Below are 17,337 nucleotides of genomic sequence, written 5' to 3'. Positions count from 1 at the left end.
CCTTCTGGCCCAGCAGGACTGACGTTGAAGTTCGATGCAGTGCTCAGGGCTTTGGCCAGGCAGGCCTTTAAAATTTCAAAGGATGGAAATTCTGCAGCTGCTCTTGAGCATTTGCATTCAGTGCTTGGCCACTCAGGGCTTCTGGCACATCCACACAGCACACGTAACTCGCATAACCTCACATGCTGCGACCGCTCCTTCCCAACAGGAGCGGGAGGGAACAGCGAGTCGTTTCGTTGTCCAGTCTTTAGGAACTACTCCGGAAGCCTTTGCACAGACTCTGCTCTTGAGTAGAAGAGGCAGCGTTTCCTCTTAATTGGAGGGGCAGAGATACCCACCAGGCTGACTCTGCTTCCCCAAGGTCCTTGTAAGGACAGCAGAACTAATCGTACACTTGCAGCTGAGAACTGCGACTCCGCTCGCTCTGTTCATCCGCGGAAGACGCACGTATGAATAACTAATAGACTTATCTTGCTCCTCAGTCTCCCAAGAGAGGGATGCTCAGTAAATGTAAAAGTCTCCCTGAGAGAGCAGAGCTGATTTGATGATCTCACCCATGTACCATTAAGTGGTACTCAAGCTGGATGTTATCACCGGGGCAGGAAACTCTTGACAAGGGCGAGACTTCACCTACTCAATCTTGGCTCCTCGAATTAGCCAGACTCATCCCACAGTAATCAGTAACCCTGAAGGGGTGGATGTAGCCCGTCAGAGGATTCAGCTTTTCCTCTCTGGAAAGAAGGATCGAGAAGCAAGGAACCTTCTTGCAAAGATTTTTGTCAACAGAACATCCCCACGGGAATCTGTGCCAAAGTTTTCACTGACAGAAAGTGAAATTACTTTAGCAGAGAGGTTATGTACTCCCAGTTTAAACACTGCTTTCAACCTCTCCAACACAAAACCCTGTAATAGGAGCTCCTAAATCCTGCTCGGCTCAGGTTTAAAAAAAATCAGTCAGTGAAGCATTTATTTAGAACCCATTTTTTAGTAAGACAGTAAATCAAGTTGGTGTTCGGCTCCTCTAAGTCACTGAAGCAGGGAACAGCTTGTTGCACAGCTGAGAATTCCCAGCAGCAAACACACATCACATTGGTGGGTAACAGGAAGGTAGCTGGGGCCGGCTGAGATGTTGTTTCCACCCAAAGCCCAAGCATGAGCCACAGTGGCACTAACACCATGACTGATAAATTAGCAGAGTATTTTCCTGGTCCCATGTGTAGACATCTATATCAGCAGTGTGAGCCTTCATATGGGCTACTCCCTGAAGAAAAAGGATCCCTCCATAATTCTACGTTCACTTGTGCAACATGTCCTAGGGAACCTGCTTTGGCAGGGGGGTTGGACCCGAAGGTCTCTGGAGGTACCTTCCAACCCCTATGATTCTGTGATTCTGTAACAACCCCTCAATAGAAAGGGGTTATTAAAAAAGCGAATGGTTGGAGAATGTTTAGCTGAGTTGAAGCTGAAGGCTGTTGTGTCGTGGGCAACATTTTGCACCCAAAACTTTTAGAGTAGCATAACATCGAGAAGAAACGGGACCAGAGCTTTAGGCAGCAGCTCTGCATACTGCAGGAACAAAGATGTCCTACAAGAGGCATCTCTGTCTTCCTTTCACTGAAACACAACCTGTAGCCTGTGACCATTTCTTCAGCCAATTGTATGGCCGGGCTGATAGCTGGAGTCCTTGGTTAAAAAGCTCGTAACATGTTGCCCATCTGATCTCTCGCAGACACAGGCTGTCCACGGGCTGTCCACAACTGATCTCCTACTGCCAAGAACAAATGAAGGATTCCTGTCATCCAAAAACAGGTGAGGCACCTCCAGGACTGAAACCTGTGGTGTGCTGGAAGTAAAACAACCAACCACCCCCAAAATAACCAAGCCTAATTTGATAGGATAAGTTAACATGGTAGTGGAACAGAAAGGCTAAAGCCACCTGAAGGGGATTTTAAGAAAGGTCAGCCACAACAGTCTTCTGGCTGTGAACCTGAGGTTCAGTACATGTGAAAGTTTTGTCACTCTGGCACTGTTTCTGTTACAAGTAAACAACAACCCACACTGGGTCTGAAAACTGGGGTTTATTTACCAAGACCATAGCTTTCAGCCCAGCTGATTATTTCACACACTCACCCCTCCACTCCCCCAAGGCACTGCATCTGCTAGGGCCTCAACTCCCTAGCAGGGAGCTTTGATAGCAGCGTGGGTAGGTCAGGCAGGAAACCATACCCCTCCAAGCCATACAGCTACCCACAGTTACCATCCCAAGGCCCTGGGGCATCCCCTGGTACTTCTTCCCACACATCTTCCTGACCTTCAGGATCTTCCTTTTCAGGCTTCCCTCCTTTCTAAGGCAACTTCTGATGACCTCCTTTTTGGCACCACTTCTACTCCCCAGAATACTCTGAGACCCTGTCAAAACAGCCTGTGCACAGACACACAAGATGTGATCACCCACCTCTCCCATGTCTCTGTCACAGCTCTTAATTAGAGAATGCAGGACACAACTTTGGTTTAGTCCAGAGGTTATAACCAGGCTACACTGGCAGCAGCCAGCAAATAGGCGGCTTATGGTCCTTGAGAGCTCAGATGCTGACAGGTTCACCCTACACACATTCCCCAGCTGTCTGTCAGCATTCACAACTTGGGCTTTTTGCTGAAGAGGTCACACTGCCTGAAGTTACAGTGCATTCCAGTACTACTCCTTCAGACCCCCACTGTGCCCATCGTGAAGATGCTGTTCCACATCTGTTCTCATGGAAAGAAACGCTGCTGAACCCACAACACGGTACCAGCTGTCACACTTGTCTCCTTACCCTACCCCAGTGCTTCGGGATGGAGCTATAGGGACAGGCCAGTGCAACACCTTTTGGCAATGGCAGCAACCAAGCTCTTTCTACCATGTACTCTGTGGGTTCTGTTCATCTGGGTTCTGTTTGCAGTCTCTTCCACATCTAAAGTCCATGGATAATTCTGCCTATGCAGAGTGCACAGGAGAGTCAGGAGTGCTGGGAAACAAATCAGGTGGGTGTCTGAGGTTACCATCAGAGTACAAGGGTTCAAAGAAACAAAGTGAGGCTCCTAATGCATTAAAGAAGGCTACCAACAAGGATAAAGAGTTGGGCAGAAGCTGTGGACAGATTAAAACAAAGTCACCATGTGGACAGGAAAAGGTGGAGCACAGGAAAACTCAAGTTCCTAGACCATTGCTGATGCATTAAATCCTTCTAAGAGGGTTTTTTTTTTTTGTGTGTGTGTGTGTGTGTTTGTGTGTGTGTATATATATATATATATATGTGTGTGTGTCAGTCATGTCCCACTGACTGACCTTGACAGAAAAAAAAGTTATCCCAGTTATTACCAAGGGCTTATTTTATTTCCTTCCCATCACTTCTCTATCTTTCTCTAACAGACACTCATTAAGACTGACCAAGTACCACAGCCCTCTCCCATTCCACATCCCTAGCCCTGCCTTACTGTCTGTTAAAAATACTCCAGGTCCCTTTCCTGGGAGTTCAGGGATTTACACAAGTTGCTCCCAAAGGCTCAGTTTCTGTAAATTTGAATGCTAGTCAGTTACTGACATTTCAGAATCCTCTCAGAGGGTTCACAGAAATCAGCAAAACAGACATGAGACAACTGATCTTTCAGGAGGGCTGAAAACCAAAGATTTTGAAAGGGATTTCAAAACTGCAGGAAGGGGCTAAAAAAATTGTATGGAAAGTTAAGGTATCCCAAGGGATCAGTCAGCCAGTTCCCTCTTTTAAGAATATCCTTGGGAACTACCTCCAGCTCCTCAGCTTTCCGATTATCAAGGGATCAAATCCACAACTGCGAAACCAACAACTGTGCTCACTGCTCCCCACCTCACAAGCACTTGCTGAGAGCGCCCATCCACCTTCCAAGCTCATTCTGAGGGTGTTCAGGCACCAACAACTTAGAGCAGATGTTCAAAGCACATGTCAAAACCCAGTCAGGCCATGGATTACTTCACTACATTTCCCATAAAAATGTACAGAAGAGTGACTGGTCTCCAAAGTTTATTAAAAATCAAAGAATAGAAAACTTTACATAAAAATATGTCAATTTTAGCTTCCACATAGTTGTCCACACAAAAAATTTAAACATGATTTTCTGTTTTTTAAACCTGTAGCACATAACCACAGTGACAGCCAGGCCAATTTATTTGGTTCACCATGACTGAAGTGTTACATGATACCACTTTTCAAATGAGTTCTGCTTTAAAATGGACGCTAGCATAAGACACCAAAACTAAAGCCTCTGGAGGCTCTTTAATGTAGTTATGCTCAATATTGCTAGTGTGTGAAGACTAAGCATTACAGGCTCATGTAACAGCCCTTAGATATTATTTATGAATCAGCTCACAATTTTTAAAACTTTTTTTTTTTAAATTGTGATGAGTTTGGAGCATTAAGACAAACTTTTTGCAAACAGATATGTACTACTCTACTTTGGAATGTTGCCCTCTCTCCCCTCAAGGACCTGTTCGTGTTTGACAGATTCAGCAATAACATGAACTACCTCTGCTTCAAAAGGCATACAGCATATTAAAAAGCTTCATGCTCGACACCTCTTTCTCTTAACATCCAGATATCAGTTTTAAAACCTTCTGTATCTGTGCACAGTACAGACGTCCTGTTAACAGGATTCTTCAGCCTTCTCTGCCAGTGGACTCCGGTGACTGGCCTGTAGTGTTCTGTGTAGCTTAAGAACTCTCGTTAAAAAGAAGGGGAAGTCAGAGGGCGTGAGATGTGACCTACTCCCAGGACAACTGTGGCGCTTTAAAAACTCAGGGTTAGGCAGGATGTACATTGTTTTTCAAAAAGTTAAAGACAGTGTTTGTCATGGCAATACACACTTGCATAGTATACCTGTATGCATCTGTAAATTAAGTGCCAGCCACTCACACCGTGTGCAACACTGGGCTGTGCTCTCCTGCAATACATTAAAAGATACTTCTCGTAATGCTTAGAGCAGCTGAAGTACTTTTTATATATTTGCTCTTAACAGAACTAATGCATACTGCTATACAGATTCCTTAATGGAATCAACATATTTCCTTTCTCCACATTCCTTAAGCCGGGTACCTCTGTTTAATAATGTTGTTTGAACCCAAACATTAACAGGTTACGTTACTAAAATGCATCAAAGCCTGTAGTTCACAGCTTTTTCATTTCACACCAGGAATCCAACCAACCTTTTTCCCCCCTTCCTCCCTCCCTCCCTCTCTCTCAAAAGTTTTACTTCTGGTACTACAAATGCTGGATTTGTTGTCTAGTTAAAGGAATAAAATTAAAAACTCATTGGTCGGAGCAAGACGACTGATAGAGGCCAGACAATGAGCTAAAAAACACAGGGTCAAAATGCTTTGGAGCTTAATACCTTCTTAAAACTGTAGCCAAATCGCACTTTCATTGTGAATCAAGAAGCCTCAAATATTACCAAAGGTCATGTTTGTAACACTGCTCAGACAACCTGCCAAAACTATGAACCCAACTTAGATAATGCAACCTGGGAAAGGATCTGTAAATTAAAAAACCTCTTCCCCTTAAATATAACTTATGTGACAATATGAAATTAAATTAAAAATTCCAAGTTATTGCACAAATTATACTTCCAATATTTACAGAGCAAAAAATCCTGAACTTTGAAACAAAAACAGGAGAGCAGCAAGATTACTTGTATGAATTCCCAACTTGATTTGCTGCAAAGAAAGAAAAAAAAAAAAGGAATTCCAAGGGGCTGAAGTTTTCTTCACTTCTGAAACAAAAGAAAACAGAACCCACAAAGGAATAGATGTAGCCACAGCAAAAAAGCCACAGCATTTGTAAATGTCCTTGCAGTTCTATTGTCAGAGCTGCTTCGGCACTGTATGAACCGTTGTGGGAAGGCAGAAAACAAACTTCCACATTTAATAAGGCTTCACAGATAAGCACAACTACTTCTTGAAGATGGACTGAACCACCACACAAAGAAACATGCAAAGAAGTCAGCTGCAGATATTTGGCAACACCAATAAAACGATGTGCTGGATGCTGGTCTCCATCCCTCAAGTCGAGTGGCACTCACTCAGTTTGTCTGAACAGGGAAGGTCATTTTGGCATCTGCCATTATCTGCTCAGACTAATGGGCAAACTGTCTCTGTGTTTTTTTCTCCTCCATATATTCCGATTGTACTGATGGTGTCCTCGGTTACCGACTGGTTGTCTCATGCCTCCACCGCTGACGGGGCTGTAGCTGTTGCCCTGGTTATGAGTTCCTTTCATGGAGAACTTCATTCCACTGTGCTGCTGTAAAACACAGAACAAGGAGGTCAGTTTAGGCAGGTGAGGGACTGAAACAAAGCCCGTACTCGCATGAGGTGTTTCCTCAACACACGCGCCGTGCTCAGGGAGCACCGCCTGCAGTGACCGGTCTCTGTCACGCTTGCCTACTGTAGGCTGTGCAAGCCCAATGGCACTAACAGCTTAAGAGGTGTTTTCTGAAGGAAATGTTCTGCAGGCGAAAGGGTGTAGATTTCAGAACACCCTATAAACCCTCGGGTCTCAGTAGGAAACACTCACTGTGCGTCACCCTTACAAAAACTGAGACCTTCCACATTTAAATACTAATTGTGACAGCCTTGTCTGTTTTTAGAGGATCTCAGCAAGTGCACGACCAGGTGAGATCCTCAGCAGGACTTCCAGGAACATCATGGAGAAATACATCATCATGTGAGCCAATACGTCCAAAGCACAAGTCTGCTCCGCCCACGATCTCGCTCAGCTACAGGTAAACTAGCTACAGCTTGCAAGGAACTTGTAAGTCTTACTGGTCTGATCAGAGGGTTAGACAGCTCCCAGAGCAGGCCTCACACCCAGGCCCAGGCAAAACAATTAAGTGATCTGCAACACAGCATGACACTTTCTTCCAGGGGAAGCTCCAATAGCTTGGTACAAAAAATACCAAAAAGGTTTAGCAGCAGCCCAAGTAAATCTACCCCATGGTAAGCTACTACAGACATCCCCAGCATTTAATGGCATATGGGGTAAGTTGGTTTAATGTGTTACATACTGAAATAGGTACAAGAGTTTCAAAAGATGAAATTAAAGCAGTTAAATCCCAAATACCAGTCACTTCAATGCAAGGTTGCTAACCTTTTCTGATGTTGAGGCAGCAATAACTTCGTTACAACCGACTGCCTTTAACAAAAGCTAACACGTCATTTTCCCTACCTTAAGTGTTTAAATACCAACACCAGAAAGCTAACATTGGAGGCAACTGCTTAGAATATGAAATACCCACAGCTACTTCAGTAACCTGTATTTCCAAACAACTGTGAAGTAGAAACTAAGTCATCATTACCATTGTGCACACAAAACAGAAGTTATTGAAGGCATAATTCCAGCACTTTAGTGTCAATTTATTATTAGACACTGAGCATATAGGAAAACAAACTGGTGCAGATTAGCATTGATGAGTAATAAAAGTTAACTGCACAATGGTAAAAAAAAAGTGCCCTTAAATGATCTTAATCTATAAAGTGTTTCCTAGATCAACATAATCCAACAGGAAATTTCTAGACTTCCCAAACAGACATGCCAAGTGCCAGCCTCAGACGCCCAATGGTAAAATACTCAAGGACAAACATTAAACAGGGAGTGCAAGCTGAGAATCCCTCATTCTTAAGACACACAATTGCCCAAACCTTATTTATTGACCTAAATTGCTAAAACATCTACTAGAAGCTATTTATAAGTCAACAACATGAAAGAAAAAAGGAAAAAACAATGTTTTACATTTCTGGCAAGTGGTCCTTCAAGCAAACACACCACCTTGTCACATTCTTAGGCAGCAAAGCTTTCAGTTTGTTAAGTGCACATCTAACTCTCAGTCACACAAGCAGACAATTAAGCATCTACATTCAATGAGGTCAAAATACTAAAAGTAATCCTTCAGCAGCCACCATGCTAAAAGCAGCCAGTCATTACAATTACCCTCAATTATATGCTGAAAAAGAGACAGAGGAAAACTTTAGCTTTGCTACTGTACAACCAGAACTCAACTGGCCAAGGAGCATATAAAGCCATGGCAAGCCTTCCCTCTTCAGCTGGAAATATGAAACATTTGGCAGCTTCATCCTCAGCTTGAGGATTCAAAAAAGAAAGCAAAAATCAAAGGCACAAGGCAGGTCACCATGGGATGAGACAAGCACCACAGTTAAGCCCATCTGCCGACATCCACAAAGAAGGCATATCCCTGGCTTGTTGAGAAGGTAATCAAGCTTCCAAAGAATAATTACTAAGCTAGCCTGAAACTGATCTCTAGCTTGCCATGAAGCATTTGGTATTGGCTTTTAGGCCATCAAGATAAAGACACTCAAAACTATCACAGCACAATCTGGATCCAGATGACCTTCAAAAGTCCTTTCCAACCTAACGCATTCTATGATCCCTTAAGGAAGTTGACTCAAGTCAGAGCTGATGCCTCTGTATTTACTAGTTCTCAACTCTGTACTATACTGCTCACTAATTTGTACAGATTTTTAAAACTGTAAGCTTTTTAGCATCCTGCATCCCGTGCCAGGGCATTTCACAGCTTAAAGGAGCACCATGTTTAATTTGAACCTACTACCTGATGCCTCTTCAGTTCTCAGTAAGCAATTTTTTGTCATTCTGTTCTGACTTTTCCATACGCCACTAATGACTATGCAGACCTAGATCATGTTCCCCTCTCCTTCTCCAGGTTCATGAATCATTCATTCTCCACACAGAAACAATTCCATGTGTTTGACCACTCCTGTCATGCTTCTCTACTCTTCCATTTGTATTACAACTTTCTTCTGATGAAGGAGATAAAATTGTATTCACTGTTCAAGTTGGAGGGATACACGTGGATTATTTTTTATATGAAGTTTTCATTTCTGCTTTTTATTCCTAATAACTTTGGTCTAATACTTAATTCCCAGCAGTCAAATCAAGGAAGTAGTATCAAAGCAATTTTCTGTGAAAACATCAAGACCTCAACTTTGCAAAAAACTGTCAGCCCAGGAGCCATCATAATCTACAACATCTAAACGATTTCTCTCCTTCCTGATTGTCCTGGTTTCGGTCAGGATGGAGTTAACTTCTTTTGTGGCAGCGGATGGAATGCTGTGTTTGAGAGTAAAATGGGAGCAGTGCTGATAACACCCTGATGTTTTTAGTTGCTGTCAGACAGTCAAGGACTTTCTCAGCTCTTCATATTTCTCTATTCATGAGAAAGGAGGGGACAAAGCCAGGACAGGTGACCCAAACTGGCCAAAGAGGGTATTCCATGCCAGTTACATCATGCTCAGTATAAAGAGGGGCTGATGGGAGGAGGAGCAGGGGCGGCTCCGGGACGCGCGGTTCTTGGGGGACGGTCGGGTTCCGGGACGGCTCTGGGTGGCACGGCCTGAGTTGTGGGTTTGGTGAGAAACTGCATTGTGTATCAACAGCTTCATATATTTTTTGCTCTAAAGTCCTGTTAGCATTGTTATATTGTATATTTTTGTTATCTTAGTAAACTATCCTTATCCCAACCCACGGGCTTTTGGTTTCTTGGGTTTGGGGTTGTTATTTACCCCCCCCTTTCCCCTGCTCTTTTCCTTTAAGGAGCAGGCAGCTGCGTGGATCTCGGCTCTCAGCTGGGGTAAAACCACAACACTGATGCATCACCTTGAAAAGTCCTTCTGCACTCCTCAGCTGGCCCTTAAGGAGCTTAAGGACATGAGCAATCTGCTGCTTTTCAGATGTCAGGCAGCACAAAGCCCCACGCCACCTCTGCAGTGCTGCCCTGGTGAGCTCCATTTACTGCAGAAGTTGAATCTTTGTTTTTCATCTTCTAAATAGTTAATAGATTACAAGAGGACACACATCTTTGACTTAGTTCCATTTGGATTCTTGGGTAAAAGACATTTACTTCATGCCTTTCAGAAATCCCAGGAGGCTCCATCAACAGCTTTCTCCCTGCCGCATGCTTGTGGATATTCACACACTCAGGACTCTCAACCACTGAGAAATGGAATGTCTGTAACCAGGTGATGACTGGAGAAAAGACCAGACAACTAAAAAACAGAGCCCTTCATCTGTGGTACGACACATATCTTTGGTTTAGATGTTTTGAGTTCTTTAGATCTATTTCTCTTGCTAGAATAATCTCCTCTCCCATCACAGGGCTATCAATTCAAGAACTGAATGACAGACCTGTTTGGGTTTTTGGTTTGGTTTGGTTTGATTTTTCTGTTTGGTAAGTCAGTTGAATTTGATCCAGTGCAAATAAAAGCTGCTAATTCTGGAGGGGAAAACTATAAAAATATATTTAAGACAAGCCAGGGTGTAGGACGGGACAGTTGGGGTGGAATTATATATCACATGCCAGATTAAAAGCATTTCTAGATATTTTAACAGGATTGACCGGCCTTAACCCCAAACAACATAAACCTGTCAGAAACCAAAATACCAAGTAGCTATTTGCTAAGGAAACAAAACTTCTGTTCTTAAATACTGGCAAGCTTACTGAACAAAACTGCTGCCATTCAAATCCTGCAACTATTCAAAAAGAAAATTTATAGCCAAAAAGAAACCTCCCAGAATTTGAAATAACACAAGTAACATTAACAATGCTGAAGTCGAAACATAAACAGGTTTTCTGAAATGTTTTGGTGGGGTTTTTTTGCCTGTTAGCATCTCTAAAGTAAGAAGAACAACAGAACAGTGTTAGCTATGAAGATGAAGTATCAGTACTCTTAACTTGAAGAGATGAGATTACACATAGAACGCTCAAAATTAACTGGTAAGGATCTAAAAAGCTGAAGTTTGGAAAAGGCGTAAGAGTTTAGAAAGAACATATATATTTACTTTTTTTTTAAGACTACAGATTTAATGGCCATGAATCTAATCTGCAGTTGATCAGAACTGTCATCAAACTTGTACACTTCAAAAAACATCCCATGTGAAATATCAGAGTAGTATTCAGAAGAACTTTAGCACATCATTAACATCTTAAGTACCTTCTTAAATAACTTAATATTCATCCTCAAAATACTTCATAAAGTTCTTTTCAATTTTTCACCACATTTTCAAATCCTGTTTTAGGCTTGCAGAAAAAACACCCCCAAAACCTAAACCAAGCCATCAACCCAGAAAGAACCCTCCTATTAAGGGATTTCTGTTCGCTTTCCCACTTTCGGACCACAACATCTGGAGATACATGCAAGATGCATTTTTTCAGCATAAGTAAAGTTTAACAACTTGTTCTTTATGAAATAAATTCACTGTCTTGCAGAGAAATAACATACGACCTAACCAGTATTTTAAGCATGAGCAAGTGATTTGGACTTCTGAACTGAAGTATAGAAAAAGACAAAATAAGCTCTTACTCAAATTGTCTGGAGCTGGCAATCTGAAGAAATAAGGCCCAAAGTAGGGCAAATACCCAAGACATTTCCCCTCCTTTTGGGCTCCTTGTTTGGGCCTACTGGCTACTTTCAGCTGTACCTGACAAGATCTTGAGTCCTGAACTGATTATTTAAAGTTCAGCCAAAACCCATTTCCAAGGGGAAAACAACACTTATGCAGCCAGCTGTGAGCATAGAAAAAACCACACCATCAAAAAAACCTAAAAAGAAACCACCATGAAGACCAGAAAGAGCTCAAAGGTTAAGTCAAGTCTCAGACGTTTCTTATATTTTAACACTACCCAACAGAAAGACTCAAAGCTGTAAGGGAGCAGGCCCTTTATATCTTATTTTTCTTTGTGCAGTAGCTGTGCTAGCAGCTTGTAACAAAGGGAAGCTTTTGGCTCTCTTCACCTTTAACAACAGGTCAGGCAACTATTAGTATGACCAGTTCAAAGATAAACCAGTATTTCAGCAATCAGAGGGGCTTAGTCCACAGAATGAGTGACTGGCAGTAGGGACTACCATCCTAATTGAAGTGTATTTTCAACTACCTTATGGTCAAGAAAGTAGAATCTGACAGAAAATAAATACCCTTTTTGATCTTGTCACCAGTAAAATTTCAGAAGTGAGGGGGAAGTTACGCTACCAGAAGTCAGAGCTCATCCTGGAACTTGTGACAGGGGCCATGAAGTGCTATCTGCATATTTGTCATTAAGAACAACAAGAGTTACCAGCTTCTCTAGCATAAAGGTGACAATTTCAGCGCTTAGAGACAAACCTTATCTCACTGAGATGGCTCATCGTTTTACCTGGAGCAAACGCATTACTGCAGTGAGCAGGTGCAAAACACCTTCCCAACCATGAGCTGAACAGTAACACAGGACTTGTGAAAAGGTCAGGAGAGGAAATGCAGATGTGAATATTCAAATCAACCTCAGTTTAGGAGCAACAATCTGATTACAGTGACATTGGAAGATAAAGGTGTTCTACACAAACAAGAATCAGATATTACTTGTACATTTCTTAGTTACTGTGGGTTTATGTTCCCAGACACTTCTATTTACACCTCCTGGCTTTCCTGAAACTCAATAAGCACTCAGGAAGCAAACACCGAGGTGGGCAGAGGCTCTAATGCATTCATATAACCATCTAGGCTGACCTGAGTATCTCTATGGATGCTGGATGAGTATATGGAGACCTCTGGAGACCATTTAATCCAACCTCTTGGAACAGATTCAGATCGGGTTATCCAGGGTCTAGTCAAACGGAGTCAGTTTCCACACACACAAGGATATCACCAAATAAAGGCTGCTCATATCAATATATGGCAATCTAAGATGAAAAATATCTTGAGTTTTCAGCTGAAAGATTTTTTTCTTCTCTCCATTCTTTAAGAAAGAAAAAAAATTATCTTTTCCTAATTTTTTATGTATTGAATCAAAAAACAATGTTCTGTCATACACAGAAGATGAGAGTCTGACATTTAGAACTGAAGCTACTTCCGAAGTAGACAGGAGAATTCTCCTTCCTTTGCCTAAGACAATGAGGGGACACCAAAAAAGGTATTCCACTATAAATGAGAGTGCTCTTAATAAAATATAAGAAAAATGCTATTTGGTTGACTAAAGAAACATTCAGTACCTCAACAGCTTAGCAATGCCATTGAAGAAACAAATCAGGTCTCTTCCAAATTGATGCTGACATATTAAAAAAGCTCAAGCATCACACTATACTAAGAGATCAGCTGATGACACCTGCATTCTCAGAAATATTTGGTAAAGCAGACTAGTTCAGCCCTGACATGAATTAAAATGTGTCTTTATAAAAGTATCCTTCATCCAAGTAAAATACACTTAACTTCTTGCATTCATCTAAAAAATAATTTTTGACTCAAGCCCCTGACTGATGTTATTTTTGTTTCCAAGGCTGCTGACTCCTGAGGAAGCATTCCCCAGATACCAGTAGTATCAGCTTTACTACTGAGACAAAGCACCACCATTCACAACTGGTCTAGGTAAGAGCAAACACTGAAACAAAATATTTTAGCCAGTGAAGTGCCTGTAAAGCAATATAAGGAAGCAGTGTGTGAGTTTAAGTGTCTGGTTTTATATGGCCAATCACAAAAGAATCTGAAAAAAACCCCTACTACTGCCAAGTTCTTCTTAACAGTTATTTAGACCGTGGCATTTTCAGCACTGGCACTAAGATTTTGGTTCCTAGTTTTCTCCCATGTTTTACAGCTGAGCTAGTGAATGCTGCTATGAAATCTTCAATGAATGTATTTACAATCTAAAGGGTCTACAGTGGAATTTCTTAGACATGCTGGAAGCCTGAGCAGCAGGAGTGGTGTTCACTGGCTTTAGATACTTTTTCTAATCAAAAGATCGCTCCCTGGGGAAAAAGAAAAAAAAACAAACCCTACAATCCACAACGTGAAAAGTGAAAGAGAAAGAATTCTTCTGACCTAAGCAACATTAAGTTTTTTCTGTCTTCACTGGTGACTAGACCAGTAATCCAAGAACCAGCTGAACTTATTCCATCCCAAAATAATAAGGAAAGTAATCCTCTCTTCTCCCTAGGAAGCCACCAAGCAATTTCAGCCCCCTCCATTCATCTGGACATGCATTCATCTGCTTACCCAGTGGGCAGCACTGCCTCACAAACTGTTCTGTTCTCCCAAGTGAAACTTCAAACTCCTTGTCAGCAAAGTAGAGCAATGATTACCTTGGAAAAGCCATGATGATCCTGAAAAGCACGTGACCTGTATCAGGAGCTTAATTAGCCCCCGAATTACCTGGAAATTCTCCAGTTAATTATGCAGTATGTAAATAGAGTTGGTAATCACACCAAAGCAATTTGAAGAAAAAGAAAGGATCAGGAATGACAGAGAATTTGCCTAGAAGGCTGCCAGCTGCTCAAAATGCAGCTCTGCTGCTGACACTGGTACCTCCTGCCTTTGAGGGTAGTGCTGGACACCCACATTGAGCTTCCAAGATGAACTGAGGCAGAGAAACCTGCCAGGGAAAAGGCTGAAGACAACGTGCAGCAGATACCATGCAGAAAACCGAACTGTTTCAAAGACTCTGAACATGAAAGGACACTTGCTGTTAAAGGTTTGCACATGCTCAAGTCTGTCAGGATAGGCACCCTCTGAGCTAGTGAAGTGTGCCCATTGCAAGTCATGAACTAGCAGGGTCTGAAGTTACACCCACTGCAGAAGGAAAACCACCAACTTCATTTAGCTTAGCAACCCTCCAGAAAGTTGCAAGATATTCACAGTATCATGGTTAGAAAGATTTCATTTCCCACTTGTGAGTTGGTCCTAATCCTTAAAAAAAAAAAAAAAAGAACATTTCTACTTCACAATCCACAGGTTTCTGGTAAATTCAATGCAGAACCATCATCATCTATTTCTAAGCTATAGATAGTGAGAAATTAATCTGAATCTCTAAGGCACATGTTTTGTAAGCAAAAGCCAGAGGTAAAAAAAAAGAATCCCAGTTTTAAACAGAAGAATTATAGAAAACTAAAAGAACTGTTAACAAGTACTGGAAAGGACAGCCAAGTAACAGAAAGCCAGAAAAAGTGCTACCAAGCAGCTGTTTTCCAAGATTCAAAATTCCAACAGAGATGCAAAACTCATGCAACATATTGCCTCTTTACAACTGAGGCACAAGGCTCTGGATGCCAACTTGTTTTCTACCAACAACTGTGTGCCTCAAAGCTGGATTCCTTTTTTGTGTAGTTCAGATGAAGTTCAGCTCCAGGGCACCAGAAAAGCAGAGTTAAGAAGAACTAACTACACCAAGGTTGCCCATTAGATGAAGCTGAACTTAAACCAGCTTTCTAGTTTTAATTAAAACAAACTTCAGCAGTTTCAGACCGTCTGTTAGCACACACCTACTCAACTGCAGACACTAAAATAGCAATCTATTGTTCTATCAGCTTCTCACTAATAGAAACACTTCCTGTGCAGATAAGCTGGTTTTGCCTGGGTAAGCTTCTGCTGTTGGGGAGGACAAGTAAAGGGTGGGGAAGAATCCATGTGATCACTTAGAATGTTAAGCCAGAAGGTGGGTATCAAGATACACCAGTGGGGCTTGGTACATCACTGAGGACTGTGAAGGTAGCTGGGAAGAACAAGTGATAACAGCTTTCAAAAGATGGTGCCCTTTCTCTGTTAACTTGCCTGCAAGGAAGTAGTGGAACAGCTGTGGTATGCAAAGGGCAGTAGCCTGGTCTCCATGAAAGATGGGGTGGGAAGCATTTCAGTGAAGTGCTGAGAACCACCACTCATGTAGTAACTATGAAGAATTCGGGTACTGAGCTATAGCATGCCCTAACTGCTATCAGGTATTACTGAACATTGAAAATGCAGTCCAGATGAAGTTTCTTCATTATTCATCTAAAAGTTTCAGTGTTGAAAGCACTATCTGATTTTCATTTTATTCTGTGGTAAATGGCAGTTGACATACCTAGACATGGAAATCACAAGTGGAATGAAAAGTATTTCCTTACATGCAGGGCTCTAAGTATTCTGACCAGCAGCACAAAGTCCAGCTGGAGGTCAGCAGGTAGTGGTCTGTTCCAAGAGCTGATACTAGGACCCAACTACTGAGTATCTTTAACAACCTGGATGATGGGAAAGTGACCCTAAGAACAGTTGCAGATGATGCAAAATTGAAGGGAACAGATGATATGCAAGATGGGGATAAATAAACATGGACCTTGTCAGGCTGGACAAAGGGGCTGACGGTAATTTCATGAAGTCTGAAAAAGTGAAATGCTAACTCTGCCCTCAGGAAGAAATAATCCACACAGCAGTACACACTGGGCCCAGCCAGCTGGAAAAAAGCTTGGCATAAAATGACCACGGATTCCTAGTGGCCAAGTTGAACACGAGCCAGAAACATGCCCTCGCATCAAGGAAGGCCAACAGCATCCTGGGCTGCATTAGGAAGAGTATCTCCAGCAGGTCAATAGTCACTTCCCCTCTATTCAGCACTGGTGAGGCCACACATGAAATGCAGACCCCAGGTCTGAAATAGCCAGTAACAGACATGGACATACAGGAGCAAGTCCAGTAAAGGTCCATGAAGATAAAAAAGGGACTGGAACATATACCATAATTAAATTATGACAGAGCTAGGAATGTTTAATCTCAAAAAGAGAGAGCTCAGGAAGGATCTTACTGATGAGTCTAATAAGACAATGTGAAGAAGAGGGAGCCAGTCTCTTCTCACTGATGCCAAATAAATGACCAAGAATCAATGTGAATAAGTTGAAATATAGAAAACACCATTTAAGATAAAAACCTCTTTTATTGGAACAAGTTGCCCAGAGTGGCTGGAGAGTCTCAATCCTTGGAGATACTGCAAGGAGGGAGTAGAAAGATGGGGGTCTGTATCTTCTCTCAAGTAACAACCGATAGCACAAGAGGAAATCGTTTCAACTTGCACCAGAGGAGATTTAGGTCAGACACCAGGAAGAATTTCTTTACTTTAAAGGGCTGTCAGGCATTGGAACAGGCTGCCCAGAGAGGTGGTGGAGTCACCATCCCTGGAGGTATGTAAAAGTTGCGTGGATGTTGTGCTTGAGGACATGGTCTAGAGCTGGATTAGGCTGGGGTTGGACTCAAACTTAAAGGTCTCTTCCAACCTAAGTGATTCTATGATTTTTTTTTTGTGCCATGCCTGAAGTGTCAAGGAAGCAATGAATAAAATTAATTTAAAAAAAGACAAGATCATTAAATTGAAAATATCCTGGCCCTAGATTCCCAAAGAAGGGTTGAGAGGAGTAAAACACAAGAACCTGACTAAAACTAGGTTTCAAAAAAAAAAGCTCATCATTTTATCATATGCTTCCTACAACTTGCATTAAAGCTCACATGATGCAGCAGTTTTAACTAATAGTTTTAA

The 17,337-nt window shown here is 42.0% G+C and overlaps 1 protein-coding gene across 4 annotated transcripts in view; it reads right to left on the bottom strand.

The window, feature by feature from the left end:
* Positions 1-6,049: 6,049 nt before the first annotated feature.
* Positions 6,050-17,337, bottom strand: part of TENT4A (terminal nucleotidyltransferase 4A) — a gene marked incomplete at its 5' end in the record, with an annotated part of 64,517 nt that continues 53,229 nt past the window's right edge. For 2 of the 4 annotated variants that reach the window (XM_084260917.1, XM_084260919.1), the window contains one exon: positions 6,050-6,308. In XM_084260917.1, the coding sequence (XP_084117043.1) occupies positions 6,129-6,308 (180 nt within the window). In that variant the 3' untranslated portion in view covers positions 6,050-6,128. Of the gene's footprint in view, positions 6,387-17,337 lie in introns of all 4 variants that reach the window. The other 2 variants (XM_084260916.1, XM_084260918.1) reach the window with 2 other exon arrangements.

Source organism: Gallinula chloropus (genome assembly GCF_964237585.1).
Source record: "Gallinula chloropus genome assembly, chromosome: 2".
NCBI lineage: Eukaryota > Metazoa > Chordata > Aves > Gruiformes > Rallidae > Gallinula > Gallinula chloropus.
Note: the sequence above shows the minus strand (reverse complement) of the source record. Positions and strands in the feature narration are given on the sequence as shown.